The sequence below is a fragment of the Lonchura striata genome, chromosome Z, assembly GCF_046129695.1.
Source record: "Lonchura striata isolate bLonStr1 chromosome Z, bLonStr1.mat, whole genome shotgun sequence".
NCBI classification, from domain to species: Eukaryota; Metazoa; Chordata; class Aves; order Passeriformes; family Estrildidae; genus Lonchura; species Lonchura striata.
In genome coordinates this window covers 38,566,923-38,582,971 of record NC_134642.1, presented here as the reverse complement: position 1 = coordinate 38,582,971, position 16,049 = coordinate 38,566,923, and the positions used below count along the sequence as shown (strand labels likewise).

At 39.5% G+C, this 16,049-nt stretch overlaps 1 protein-coding gene across 1 annotated transcript in view; it reads right to left on the bottom strand.

The window, feature by feature from the left end:
* The window catches only part of ADAMTS12 (ADAM metallopeptidase with thrombospondin type 1 motif 12), a 142,226-nt gene that overhangs the window by 16,240 nt on the left and 109,937 nt on the right, over positions 1-16,049 (bottom strand). Inside the window, exons 16-18 of the mRNA XM_077790462.1 lie at positions 15,628-15,769; positions 8,230-8,356; positions 660-870 (exon numbers count right to left, since the gene is read on the bottom strand). Coding sequence (XP_077646588.1) covers positions 660-870; positions 8,230-8,356; positions 15,628-15,769 — 480 coding nt within the window. The remainder of the gene's footprint in view (positions 1-659; positions 871-8,229; positions 8,357-15,627; positions 15,770-16,049) is intronic.

The following is a 16,049-nucleotide window of genomic DNA, read 5'->3' as shown; positions in this document are numbered from 1 at the left end:
GAAGATAGTATTTACAGCTGGAAGGGACCCTCAACAATCCAACTGCCTAAGCACTTCATGGGTGACCAACATTAAAGGCATGCTGTTAAGGGCACTGTCCAAATGCTCTCTTAAACACTTACAGGCTGGGGACATTGAACACCTCTCTAGGCAGCCTGTTCCAGGGTTTGACCACCCTCCCAGAAGAGAAATGCTTCCCGATGTCCAACCTGAACCTCTCCTGGTGCAGATCTGAACAATTCCCATATGTTCCCAAAGCTATGGGAGAAAGGCAGAGTCTTGGATGCAAGAGATATGAATGTAAAGAATTTTAAAACACTTTGTTGACCTACAGAGTTGACAGCAGTCATCCCCCTAGTCTGGCCCACAGCAGCCATTGCTCTCACACAGATTCTTTAGCAGTAAGCACATTACATTCTACACTCCCAAAAGCTCAGCAAATTAACATGCAACGCCTCCTAAAGTCTTTGGGAAGCAGGGCTGATTTGTTGTTTTTTTTCTTTTTCTTTCTGCACAAAGGATCTGTGAACACATTAAACTACAAAAAGGTATTTTAGAAAAAAATTAAAAAGACAAAACAGCTGGTCATTAGTCCTCTCAGCTGACTATGATAGACAATTTTGAGAAAAGGTTCAGTGTTTCAGCTAACATGGATTTACCTCAGTCCAGTTGCTCACTGTCCAGTCAGACGGGCACAAGATATCTCTGTTGCATGAGAGATGGGTCTTTGGTTTAAGCAGGTGCTGGCACTCTGTGACATCCAGTGCTTGCTCATCAGATCCCACTGTCTGGATGCAAAGTACAGTTCTCTTCTTCTGTCCTGCTGGACCACATGTGGTTGAACATTTCTGCCACTCCCCTGCCCACCACCTGAAAAGCAGCAGGGTGAGAAACATCAGAAAACAACCCACCACAAGCACATCAAGGAAAAGGTCAAAGACTGCAAGAAAAAGAGCCAGTAAATGTGGGCTCAGATATATGCTCTTCACATAAGGTTCAGATCACTCAAGCTCTCCCATCCACCTTGTGCTCTAGTACCAGCCAGTCAGTGAAAGAGAGAAGACAGAATCAGGCAGGATTTCCAGACAAAGTAGGCAACAAGCATTATGCTTCAATAAAGTGTAAAAATCTATTAAGTAAGTAGTCCTTCAAATCCAAATCTGAGGAACTGCTAGCAAATCTACTTAAGCCAGTAATCTATTTACTCTTATTGTTTGTCTGTTTATTGCTACCTCGGTACAGAAGAGTTAACAAATGAGAATCACTGGGGAGCACAGAGGTCCCTTTACACATGTCTAAACAGCCAGTACTGCACAAATACTCAAACTGGCTCTCCATAAGGGTTACCTCCCTCCACAAGACCTCTTCCTATTATGGGAAGCAGTGAGGCACACAGCCCCAAAACCAGGTTAGTCAGAGCTATGCTGTGTGGGATCTGTGCCCTCAGTACTGTGTCCAGGCCTGCATTAGGCTGGACTTTTCTGTACTTGATTCCTTCATGAAGTAGAAATGAGCCCTCTATATGTCTCTGTCATGACTGAAGTCAGTCTTCCATGCTGTGGTATGCAATTTTCCACCAAACTGAGGGTAACTCTTGAAACAGAGATTTTTGGTGTTCATTTAAGTTAACAAAATGAATTAAGCATTTACATTCTAGCTTGTAGGGTAATGTGTTGAATTTTAACCTTTTACTTAAGAAACCTCTGCCATGGTACAAAAGGGCATAAGAGAATGCAAATTACTGAAGCTTCTTGCATAAAGAACAATACCAGAAATGACTGGAGATACCAAGAACCCAGATAAAGAGGCTCCTCTGTCCCTAAGCCTACTGACAGACGGGACTCAGATAAGCACCAAAGGACCAAAAGTGCACGCTCAAAGGAGAGAAGTTCAAAAGTTCAACCATGAGGAAGACCATGATCTTCAGCCTCAGGACCACCAAAAGACCCCCATGCGACCACCACAGCAAACCACGTGTGCCCACAAGGGCATGGACCTATTCAGCATGAGGGGCGAGGGCAGGTGGGGCCAGGGGTTGAATATGCAGGACAGTTGTGTAATGTCCTGCATATGGAACACCTTTGGGAATAAAGGTTTGGGTCAGACTGAGGCTCAGGGCACAAGTCTCGGAGAGCGATCCCACTTGTGTTGCCACTGACAATACATACCCACTTCAGAACTACCCCAAGCTGTGGAGTCTATCTATTTATTCCACGTATCGCTTCAACTCTTTCCTCTATAATAGCATTTTCCAGCACAAAACACCTTACCTACAGCAGCTGTTCCCTTTACATTTGGTTTGCATTAGCATTTCTCCAGCGTCATCCAACTACTTTTTCCTATGCTGACCTAGAGCAACTTGTGCACCTGCATATCTGCCCTCTGTGATAAGAATGGGGAGCAAAAATTTCTGGGTTTCTACAGTTTGAGAAGCATTGGCATCAACTGAGACATTTACCTGAAGATTTATCTTTATAGTTGAAAAAAAGAAGGAAAAAACATCAAACCAAGAAAAGCCTTTTTCCTTCAGTTAAGCATGCACTAAGAAAGAATACAACTTCAAGCTGCTGCATAAAAAATCTGTCCCAGCTCTAAACTCTAAGCTACAACAGTTCCTTAACAATATTGCTTGTTCCAGAGTTTTCAAGGAGGTCACAACAAAGCCTTATAGTGAAAACAAAGCAAGAATATACTTTAAAAACACCTGTCTAGAAAAAAAGGTAGAAAAAAATTGCTTTTGACTTACAATCAACAGTATTCTAGTTTTGTTTTTTTTTAAGGTCTGTGAACTTAAAGACAAAATAATCCTATTCTGATAAATACATCAAAGTTCAGCATCCAGATTTATAACAGTTTTTATGCTTTGTCTTTGCTGATAATCCCTCTCCCCTCCCTACTCTAGTTTCCATGTTCCTTAATTCATTTTTACTTCCATTGCAAGTGAACTGCCACTGATGTGGAAGGCACTGGCATCTATTCCTAATAATTAATGAAAAAACAACCCAAACATCCAAGACTCAGAGCTATCAAGCTACAATACAGCTTATCTGTGCAGCCATCTGGACCTCTCTGTAGTACGTACACCTATCTTCTTCCTGTTTAGTAATCTATAAATACAGCATTTCCTCTTAAGTTACCCCACAGCCCTTCATGGCACTGACTGCTTTGCTCCAGAATGTAGTCCACTGTCACCATAACCCAGTGGTAAGAGCTCTGGACCAAATTAAACTAAAAAAATATCCTAAACTATCTTTCCAAATAAACTAATATTCCAAATTAAACTAAAAAACATCTAAAAAAATCTACCCAAAATATCTTTCTCTTCCTCTTGCCTTCCTTCAGATTGTGTCTTATTGTTCCAGGTCTGCAAACATCAAAGGAACTCTAACAAGTAAGTAAAAACTAAGTACACCTCAGCCAAACACAGCAATGAAAGGAAAAAAAAAGAGAAAATTATCACCACTTGAATAAAGCCATTTCAGGGTAATTATAATCTCTTGCATTTTCTTTACAATTTTATCTCTTCTATAATCTTGTAAATTGCTGACATTTCCACACAAATGGAACATAAGTATGTGAACTGCTCTATTAATTTTAATGGGACCAAATTACATATTTCAAGGTACAGATATGGTAAACTGACACCTCTTCCCCCTCAGAATTTTCAAACGGCTCTGACTGAGGGTTTAACAATTGATACGTTGAAATACCAAATTCCAAGCAATAAATTATCAGAGCTTACCACAGAACCTACATTGAGCAGCAGGTAATGGTGTGTGATTAACTGTCATACACCATACACTTTTTAAAAGCTGTGGAAGTAGTCAAAAAAGTCAGGTGCTCCACAGTTAGAAAATCACAGAATCGAGATGTTATTTCATTCCATCTTCATGATCAAAATAAAACTACAGTCAGACAGGTTATTTTTTTCTGTAGATTTCTTCCTCACTCAGTGCAGGTAACTTCAAAAAAACTTGCTATAACTGAAGTTCACTCTAAACAGTAACTGGAATTTTTGATGTTGTGTTTTCTTATTTTCATCCTACAGTACATGTATATGCCTCATTATCCAAGAGTCAGAAACCTGACATGGAATCAGCTGTGCTCCTGTCTCTTCATGGTTTCTGCTTGAGGACCTGAATTGTGGCATCTCAGCCAAAGGGGAACAAAGGCAAAGCAAGGATGGCGAAACAACCAACATCCATTTGTCTGTTCTGGCACAGGATGCCCCAGAACAGGCTCTGGACCACAGAGAAGAGAGTAGCACCTGAGTGACTGCTTTGCCAAGCTCTGCTTATCTTGGAACTCTTGCTGTCTCCTCGCAGTGCAGAGGCATAACCAAAACTGCACGTGACTGCCAAACACATATCCAGAATTAACACAGCAATCTGAGCTCTAAATGTGCAGCTTTTGAGAGGAAATGACCAAGATGTTGGATCTCCCAGCCAAGCTAAAGACTGTGGTGAGAGACTGGGACTGTGGTGAGAGCTGGTGGACACTAAAGCCTTATAGGAACCAGCACCCTATATTTGTTCCTACCTCTGGTTTCTGAGTCTACCTTGGCATTTACTGCTACAGCAACTGAGTGGTTCTTAAGTATTAATGCATCAACAGATCCCTGCAAAATGAAATTATTGTCTTATCTTCACAGGCAGGCATGGCATGGAAAGATTGTGGCAGCAAACAAACAAACAAATATGCAAAATGCATCGTTTACATAATTAATTTGCATGAGCACTGTTTTTCCTCAGACTGTCAAAACAGAAAGCATCCTGTCTGGTAAAAACATAACTTCAGGTAGTTTTGAGCTGTGGGTGTTAAGTGTTCAGCTCTTCTGCAATCAAGCCTGGGACAGAGATAGGAAGAAAATCTCATTCTTTCAAGTGGCATTCAGCTGCCTTAAAAGAGACTTATCTTTTTCTCACAAACTGGGTTTCTAAAGTTTGTAACAAATTAGGCAGAGCTCAAAAGCCTGTGACATAGTCCTCATTTATACATAGAAGATGTGTGGTGAATGATGTGTGAATCCTGTTGAAAAAGCAGTAGCATGGGATTTTGGGGCCGAAAGTTACCTCTTTCCCATCATGGCATGTCACACCTAAAGAGAGACTGCTGGCTTTCCTTATGTATTTGTCTAGCATCAGGCACACCAAATACCAACAGTGCATGAATTCTCACTCTGCATTGGAATAGAAACCAGATTTCCTATTCTATGTTGTTGGAAGTGTAGTCAGCAGTTTGGAAGCAGGACAATGCAACAACAATAGATAAAAAGTAGCAGATTCCAAGTACTTTCAAAAAAATCTATTTATGGTTACTCTGTTCAATTGGGGAGTCAAGTTAAAAAGGCTCCAGATAATTTTATTTACAGGGGAAAGCGAAACTTTATTCATAATGCTATAAGTAATTAAAATCTCATGCTTTTTCAAGTAATATCCATTCCATTGATTTTAACATTAACACCTACCTACCAAAGAAACATTTGACTGGAAACCATACTCCATAGCATGATGTGGGAAAAAGCAAGCATTTGTGCTACAGTCTCGATGCACTGCACCTAAGCTGTATCACTGAAGCAGTACATGAGTGGCTGCATGACATTTTAACTCTCAGCTGTCCAGTCACCTTTATTTTATTTTGAATCAAAACACGGCATACATGTATTGTGATATTTTTAATTTTTTTTCTCTTTTCCTCTGAATTATTTTAAGAAAAAGTAAAATAATAAGTGTAACAATAAGCATTAAATACATACAAAGAGCAAATCAGCCAACAAACAAGAATGTTAGGGCTTAGACTTCTCACAAGTCTGTAATTTAAACAGTATACAACTGACTTCCTGAAATGGATTAATGAGGTAAGATCTGGTGTGAGAGCCACAACATTTTATTCTTTGTCTGTAGCTTCCATTTGATAAATTCTCTATTTCTTATTTAGTGGTCTAGTAGCATGGTTTTCATCAGTGTGATTTAGTAGGGAACAGCCATCATTTTTTGGATAGAACCTACTATAAAACACCTGGTTCACTGTTGAGAAGTGCAAGGTCATCCAGCGATTTCAGTTCTTTGGCTGCAGCACTAAAGAAAGGTCTCTGCAGGATTGTGTTTAACAGTATTGTCCTCACCTCTGGCACAAAATTTAGCCACCTCTGTACAGAACACTTTGTCCTCAGCAGCTCCATGTGGACTCTCAGTTATCCCACATAAATTACACATGGGACAGTCACACCTGCCTCCAGCATTCAGACTTCCTTTAGAACCAACGAACTGTACTAACCTGTCTTGGGTTTTGAAGGAAGATAAGTAACCACCTGTCTGGCTTAGAGGTGCCACATATGCTATGGAAAAGTGAACACCAACTAACCCCATGCTGGGACTACAGCCTGGAGCAGAGAGCAGATTTACAAGAGGAAGGGCTTGGGAAGAGTGAGTAATAATTCATTCTTTTCTGCCATCTCTTCTGACACAAGAACTCAGGGCCACCAACAGAAGATAGCGAGAGCCAGGTTAAAATGCGGTGATGCTTCACATAGGCACTAGAGCTGTGGTACTTCTTGCAGAGGATGTTGTATGTAATAGAAGTTTTTCAAGGCTGCAGAAGGAGGCTGGATGAGTGAAGTTCATTGGAGGTTACTGATTAGACAAGCCATAAAAACCTCTGGAAATGCACTGAATTAAAACCAGTTGGAAGCTGGAAGAGCTTTACAAAGAAATTTGATTTATGTTTGACTTTTTCCTCCTTAGGCATGTAGGCGCTGGTGAGAGCCAGAACAGGGACTCAGTCCCTTGGTCAAGTTCCTACAGTTCCTAAGAGAAAAAATAAATATGAAACATAATTCTAGAATTAAATACATATGATTTTCCTACACTGCATTTTGTTGTGATTTTGCTGTCCTCAAAAGGATGACTTGTGATTTCCCCTGCAGCACAGAATGAGCTCAAGAAGCAGCACAGGCTGTCAGCAGACAAGAGCTTTTCTGCCTGGTCTGCAGAAGAGTTTGTTCTATGTATGACATTGTGCAATCTGATCAATAAGGGACAAACTCCCCTCTCTCACTTTTAACAGTAGGTCAGAATAATGTTGTCACTTAGAACAAATGCCATAAATTGAGTTAATCGGGATTTTTAAAATTGACAGTATAGTTTTGATAGTATAGTTTGATTGTGCCATGAAAAAACACTTCAACATGTATGGGCAGCCTTAGTTCTTAACTAGTCAAGTAATAAAAAGTTTGGTCTACTTTCAATTGATTTCCTGGCAATCTACAAAGAATTATGAAATGCTGGTAGTCCATGCTGCAAGCACAAAGATGAAAGTCCCACAGAAGCATCATACACTGTTATGAAGATACTTGGAAACAACTAATAAAACCAACAACCACACATAACTTTTCACATCAAAACCTCACGAAATTCACTACTGGCAAATGCAACACAATGAACTCCAAGGACTCATTGCTTCGATTTGACTCTGAAAGACTGCTGTACCTTTGTGAACAGCATGATAAACAACTTTCAAAGACAACAGAAAACAAAACCGAAGTACCTAAAGCATGAAACAAAAAACAATATTGATCTCTTACAGCAAACCAGTGCCTATTGTACAGGCCCACAGCTCTGCAGGCACCTAGAATGTTGTCTTCCTTAACCTACTAAATGCTAAATTGGTAGCAGAGAGTGGTAGCACAGAATGGAAGCACAGAAAAATGGTAGCACAGAAAAACCAGAGATTAATATAAATTAAGACAATGTTATGAGAAAAGAAAGAATTATCCCCATGTGATTGCAGAATTAAGAAAACTGCACTTCACTCAAAATTATAAATAAGAAGGAACATAAATACTGAGAAACAACATCTAAAGGCTCTGCTAGTTGCTTTTAGAGCACATAGTAATTCTTCTTAGCTCACTTGAGCTAAAGCAAGAATACAGTTTTTAAATAAGAATCTATACGGTTCCTCAGGCACACCCATACCCAAATGGAACAAACCACTATCCACATACATGTGAGAACAATCTCTGCCATTTCCAGCTCAGTAACTTGACTGCTCAGGAACTTGACTTAAAAACCTCTAAGGATGGTTCACTTCTGATTTGTTTATGATGGCTCCTTGCTCTGCAAGGTGTGGCACCATGGAAGGCCGTGGATGTCATGCCAACCTGGCATCAGGAACACCTTCCTCTGAGCAGGGGTGCTACTTACCAGCCCCGGAGCCCCCAGAACCCGTTACCTGGGCGGGCAGTCCTGCTCGTGGCACTTCTTCTGCCGCCCGTTCGGCTGCGTGGCTGGGTCACAGAAGGAGCTCTTGACGGCTCTGCTGCCCCTCCGCACACAGTGGGCGATCTGCCGCCGCAGCCCTGCCAGAGACACGCAGAGAGAGGAGCAGTAATCCCCACCGGCCGGGCATGGACTGCAGAGATCCCCACGTATACGCATCCCCACGCTGAAAAGGTTAAGCGGAGTTCTTTTGGATCAGATCAGAGCTCAAATGACAGATTAGAAAGCACTTCCCTTAATGTATTTGTTAGCCTCAGAAAGGGCTCCTGCAGGCCCTCAAGTAGGTTTAAATGGCTATGAAGGGTTCTTGAGTAACCCACAGATGAGGAAACACAGCAGCAATCAGGCTATTCACAGCAAGCCTGGTTTTGCTGACCTTTTCTTTTTTCATTGGGAAGGCTGTTTAAGCAGAACACAAACCAGAGTCACAGAATGACTCTTAATGTGAATTCAACTTTTAAGAAGTTTTGGTATACATTTTGACTGAAATTGATGATGAAAAATGTCTTCTATTTTCTAAGTAAGTAATACACAACATTCAGCACAACAGGCAAAGCACAGTGGCAAAGAGACACACAGAAAAAACCCACACAAACAATTTGGGTTATTTCCTAACATTTCCATTTATATTATATTTATATTTATTATTCCCACTGTAGTTTCAAAGCCCCACTCATTTAACAGAAAGAAATATGAACCAAAATACTACATTAACCTAGTGTGAATCTAAAGAGAGCCAGTTTCCAGGAGCCTGCTTCCCATATAGTTCTGCAATAACTTGAGGCAGATCTCTTGCTGCAATCCAATTAAACAAAAGTACTGCAATATTACAGTTTGAAAGATTGTAGTGAGACTGATATAGAGGCATTAAAATAGTCCAAAAAATCTTAAGGACTACAAAGAATGAAAAATTATTTATTAACTATTATTAACTGTGCTATTCATTCACAGCAATTAATACACACTGGTAGATCACTGCCTCTCTAGAACTTTTATCTTCCTCCTGGGATGCACAGGGCTTAACAGCACTGTTATTGTGACAGCAAGGATAAGTGTTAGGCTATTTAGCAGTATGCTTAGGAAACAAGCTTTTCCTTTCCTCAGGCCTCATAATAACTAGTGTGGGAATATACGTGGAAGATAAGAACAGCAATCCACAGAAAATAACTGGGAAATAGTAATATATTCCTCCATATACTCACAGAATCATAAAAATGTTAAGGTTGGAAAAGCCCTGCAGGATCAACAAATCAAATAATTAATCCTGCAGCAGCTCAAGAACACAGAACAGAGTTTTGCATGCATATTTGGGTCATTTCATAGAAACCAATGGAAACCTACATCCCTTTTTTTTTACCACCTGAGAACATCAGGTATGTGAGGAAATGCTTTCACTTTTTTATTACTTTCAGACTTATGACTGAGACATATAAAACAATTACTGACAACAGCACAAGATCTGATGACTGACTCGGCTCCAGACAGATATGAAGGCTGATCTTTTAGAACAGTGGTTAGTGTCACCTCTAAGGGAAGATTGAGGGACTGAGGCATTCAAGGGTCCATGGGTCCATGGTGCAGCTGTAAGACTGCAGTAAGCCTGGACATGGTGACATCTTATTCATAGGTGACTTCAAACAGGAGAAAGCTTTTTCTCTCAGCATAGAACTCCCAGCGAGTAGTGCTCTCTTTTATGGTCTGGAATATATGGAATAAACTAGAAAATTCAGCAACATTTCTGCTAGCTGTAAACAAAGCAGTTGGCAGAAATGTTTCTCTTACTTTCAAAATCATGATATGTTGCTGTTCCAAATACAAACAACAAGAAATCTTTTGCTTTGATAAATTTTTAGTGTCATTTCAGCTGCTGCAATTAATTTAACAGCCCCTATAAACCTTTGCAAAAGTTTTGCTTTGAAGCTGTACATTCTCAAAAAATGACCAGCTGACATCAATGAACTAGTTTATTCTAATAAACTTCTTTATGAAACTTATGTGAACTCCCACTGTAGTTTCAAAATCTCTGTCAGTTCAGCTCCAAAGTTGGAAGGAATCCTATATGCATATAGCAACACACACATATAGATGTAGGTTTACATGCTATGACATATTGAAATAGTTTTATCACTTTGAGCAAGCTGAACTAGAAAACACTGCAGAAGAATACAACTAGTCACTACTGACCCTGACCCAGCAAGTATTTACAGTTATACAACTTAAGTGGATAATATCCTATTTAAACTACAGATTAAAAATTCTAAATATACTGAAAGCTTCTCTGAAAGTATTCTCTTTCCTTCACCACTTTTACTTCTCTCTGACCTCAATGCTGATTAGTTCACCTGATGTGTACTATCTGAGCTTTGTGAGAAGAACCTTACAAGTATTTCTGGGAAAGATAGGAGAAACCAAGAAAGATAATAATCAGATCAGAAAATAATCTTCATTTCACTAAATCTCTCAGATATTCCTTCTGCTTCTCTGTGACACTTCATTCCTAATGCAGGAGTATTTAGATGTGAGGCTGACCCACATGTATCTTGATTTCTCACTTGGTTTGCAAAGAAAGGTACCAGTTCAAAGTCATCTGGGTGTGAAAGGCTTTTGAAAGAGATTAGAAATCTTTTTGCCACAGACATCTCAGTATGGGCTGTAAACAACAGAAATGAAGGACCATAAGAAAGTGTATAAAAGGTGTATGAGAAACATGCATATTTGACTTCAGAGCTCATTTGAACATATAATCATCTCAGCTGTGCACTTAGATAGTCTGCAAGGAGTTCACTTTTTATTTGAATGAGAAAATTATATTCTGTGCATGCACAAGTTATGCACAGAATACAAGTTTTAGTCTTTACATTCTTAGAGCTATAAAACTCAGACACACAACAGTGAATGGAAACAGAGTGACCTTTGTATTCTAAAAACAACACTGCAAGTTTAGGAACACCTGGAATAATTTTGCAGAGTGGCTTTTATAAGATTTGTGAAGGATTTAGAGGGCACATAACAGTTAACTCCACAAAGAATCTTAGAGTTCAGTTCTTTTGCAGACTTTGAAAATCTGCCAATTACCAATACTATCTATGGAGAAACAACCTTCTGATATTGGCTAATATTCTCCCTTAGTTGCAGTTGTACTGTGCTGTGCTTTTTGTTATATTTAATGCCACTCAAAACTGGTTCTAAGAAACAAGACCAAAACCTTTAGACAAGGAGAAAGTATTTATACTTGTAATTTTGATATAACCTGTTCCATGATTATTTAAAGAAGGAATAATATGTAGTTGGTCTAGAAAAGAACCTCAGTGACACATTTAAACTAATCTGCATGTAAAAAAGCTTACAGGCTCTACCTCCTGTCTTGAGAGCAGGCTCTGGTGGGAGAGCTCTTGTTCAGAGGGTGCAGCAGTTTGCAGGACACCAGTGTGCACACATTCTGACTGCAAAGCAATTCCTTTCACCATAAAGCAAACAGCAGGAAGAGATTCAGCATGTCCTCTACTGATGACAGAGAAAGGATTATGACTTTTGCTACAAATGATCCCCTTTGGTGCTTGTTTGCCATGAACTGGATTGCAATGTAACTACCTATCTACTTTCTTCATTACAAATGAGTATCAGTATTGCAGTGTGTTCTGCTTCTCCCTGCATGCAGCATTAGGTATACTTGCCACATAAAACCTTGATTTTTCAAAGAGTATTTTTTCCCCGTTCAGTGGTGTTACAGTAGACTGGCCAGAGTCTTCTTTGACATTACAACAGCTGGGAGCACATGAAGGAAATGAAGGAAGCCATGAGAACATTTGAATCTTCTATTTCTCCATTGCAATGGAGCTGGAGAAGGATATGCATCAGGGCATGGCATGGTGCTAGCTTGAGGCCAAGAATCTAAGGGAAAACATGTCCAGAGAGCTGCCCTGGGCTCATTCTGGGAAGAGACAGCTTCACTGTACAAAGTCTTTATTCATCACTGGGAGTTTTTCTGGGTACATTTCCCATAGTTAAGGAGCTGCACCACAGGGCAAAATAAAATTTTTTTCTCTTAGGGCTGATGAAGATGTCCTGTATATGTCCACTGCCCTGCCTGTAGCCCAGTTTCTTATACCCTAATACAAATTTTCTTTCTTGGCTCCAGAAAGTATTTGTCTGTATTGTCCTGATTTCTGTGGCTACCAAAGGCTGAAGTACTCTTGCATTTATTGTTGTATTTTTGGCCAGTGGTGATGAAAGGACCTGTGCAGGATCTTTGGCAGGTCCTGGTTTCCCAAGAAAACAGAAGTCTAGGTAAGGATCAGTTTCTCCCACTGGCTGTGGCTGTCAAAGCTAGTTCAGCAGTTCATCTTTCTTGGCCCTTCTTTTTATCCTAAAAATATTGGTTTATTGCTTACCAAATGGTAATTGCAATAATCCTTAAAAGCTATTTACTACTAACATTAGGCTAAAGAAAGACAGCTTTTCTTATTTATCTCCCTGTAGGTTTATCTTCAATAACACTTATCCTGCAGCACAGCCATAGCCGAAGATGATCTTGTCTACTTCAGTGCACTTTTATCTTATAAACTTCTCAGAACATTTCAAAAGGCCAGTGATTTGGTACAACAAGTGTGTTAATGCCAACAGCAGTAAGTTCTGAATCTAAGCAAAGTGAACATTCACATAAAATCAATCAAATTGTTCACAGCCAAAAGGAAATTTTGTGGAAGTCAGCCCAACATCAGAGAGAATTTCTTCCCTGAAAGGGTAGTCAAGCATTGGAACAGGGTGCCCAGGGAAGTGGCGGAGTCATCATCCCTAGGAATGTTCCAGAAACAACTGGATGTGGCACCTGGGGCCACAGTTTAGTTGACAAGGTCGTGTTTGGTCAAGGCTTGGGACTCCCTGATCTTGCAGTTGTTTCCAGCCTTAATGGTGCTATGAACAGTGATGCTCATCCTGATGGCCTGATCACACCCAAATACAACGTGAACCTGCAGAGAGCTGCAGGCAGATTGGCATATCAGACTTTCCCATTCCAAGTGATGCATTGGAGCTCTGTGCCAGGATTTCTCTGTTTTCATGAGCAGGGAGTGAGAGAAAATACCCTGATTGCATCATTGCATTAGCAAACTACATCCTTCTTTAGACCTGTCCTGTTACTTCTCTAAATGTCTATATCTCAGAGGAAAGAGGGCTCCAGGTTTATTAATTTATTTTCTTCTGTCCATGAAGGAATGCAGAGAACTGGTGAGGTGTTTGTGCCCTTCATGAACTGGGATGCACCTCTTGGTTCCCCTTCCAACTGATGCCACCAAGTCCATAATCCTGTCTGAAACACATGATTTCTACTTATACAAAGGTAGTAACTCAAGAAGCACCTACTAAGAGCACAAATGTAGCAAAGAGAGGAAGTCAATTAGTAAATAAGAGCTGTTAAAACCTCACATACCACAGTTACCTATCTAAATAACCCATGTGGTAGAAAATAAAGCCACACACCACACAGTCTGTTAGCCAGAGGAGAGAACACAGAGCTACAATTTAGCTAGTGAGAACCAGTTCTGGAAAACTGCAGCTGATGAAAAAGGAACCTCAAAACAGCATAACAGTCTACTACTCCCCTTTTTATCACAACAATTTTTACATTAAACATGACTAAGAATTTACATTAAACAAGAATTAGACAGTATCAGAAATAAAAGTTAGAGAACACAATTAAGCAAAACCACTTGTTTAGTGCAAATGTTTAAAGAAAAAGGTGGGTGTCTCCCCATCAGAAAGCACATAAAGTTTTTTGCTGAGAGACTATTCTCAAAAAAAAAAAACCCAGAAAAAAAGCACAACATCTATCTAAACAAGCATACATATATATGAACAAACACACATCTCTATAATATGTTGATTTTATATATATATATAAATATCTTTAAATAATATGTGGATGGTTTTGGGATGGGATATTTTTGACTAGGCTTTTAGAAGTTATTTTTTTAATCTTATAAAATTAGATCATAAAATGCCTTTTGTCTAAACCACTGAAAATACATAATTTTAGAGTCTTCTCTGGCAGAAGAGATTTAAAAATGTTATTCCTGCAATCATCGCTACTTCTAGACTCACAACTGGGTTAATTACATCACTTGTTTGTCCTTTTTCTTTTATTTTGCAAAGCAGTTAAAAAAACAGTAACTACCAAAAACTATTAACAATACTCTAATATTAGAAAAGGTCTTTTCCATATTATTGGTCTGGTTGTAACACTGATCTTCTACTCTTCTGTACAGTTTTCACACTGTACAGAATGGCCGAAGAAATAGCTTATGGTTTTATCTCCAGAATTCTTTCACTGTCCTGTGAAAATCAAAAGCTAATTCAAGACAGAAGGCTACAATTCCTTTCCCCCAAGTTCAGATTTCCCTTCACATACAACCTTTTTGTCACATTTTCAAAATTATTCCCACAATAGATGCATAAAAAAATTACTAATATAAATATTTGGTCACTATATCCTTTTGTTGGTTTACTACAAATATTAACTTTATCTCACTGATGTTAGCTACTTCAGAAGAAGTTCTCCTGCTAGCATTTTGTGTGAGTTACCAGAATCCAACTTCTAGACCTGTTGTTAGATCCTACTCCACAGTTATCATTCTGCTTGTCTGGTTTAATATGCTGCATGGAACTGCAGTACAGCTGCAGTGGTACCCAAGCTATTGCCAAACGGACAAACACATGGAAGTTCCCAAGACTAATTGCAATTAAGTAATTACTGAGCAATATACAAAAAAGAGTTATTGCTTATCAAGGCAGGACAGAAATGAAGAACACTTTTTGTAGTTATTAGACTTAATAGAGAAACAATAGGTCATAAATTTGTATTGCTGAAAAGAAGGGCTATGGTGAACAGTATTAACAAAAAATTATGAGGGCAAGAACCTTCTTACTTTGGTTCACAGAAGCTGAGAATCTCAGGGCGGGTGTTTGAGAAACCTATTGGAAACCTATTGGAAACCTATTACATAATTTTAGAAATGCTTATTTAGAAGTCAAAATACATTATTCATAGAATCACGGAAAGGCTGGGGCTGGAAGGAACCTCTGGAGATCATGTAGCCCAACCCCCTGCTAAAGCAGGGTCTCCTGCAGCAAACTGCACAGGATCACAACCAGGCAGAGTTGTAATGTCTCCAGAGAAGGAGATTCCACAGCCTCTCTGGGCAGCCTGTTCCAGTGCTCTGCCACCCTTAAAGTAAACAAGTGATTCCTCACATTCTTTTTGTAACTATGTGATCTGATTTCCCACCAAATGCCTCTTTGAGGACTACTCTGTAACAAAGGCAAACAGTAAGAGAAAAAGGAAGTGAGGAATTACCTCTTCCACAGGTAACACTGCAGGCTGTCCACTCTCCATATTGCCAAAAATACTCTGGCTCTCCAATCTCATTCTCATTACTTTCTTCTTTGCGTACAGTGTATTCATACTCAATTCCAGGGTTAGTTTCTTGAAAAAGCAGCTGGAGAGAGTGGGGTTTATTAATTGTTTACTTAATAAACTACTGGTCAAAAGCTTTCAAGTGTGAAACCGGAATAATTAAAACTCCTTATACAGTCTGCTACCAGTTCAGAGAAGCAGACTTGCAAAATTTCCACTTCTTTGTCGACAGTGGCATGACATGAATTTTTCAAAGGCACAGCTGTTTACCATGCATTTTGCAAATACGGGTGGGAATAAATGGGTCACCATAATTGGTATTCTACTAAATATAAGAAAAGATCCGTCCAAAGCACCCCTAT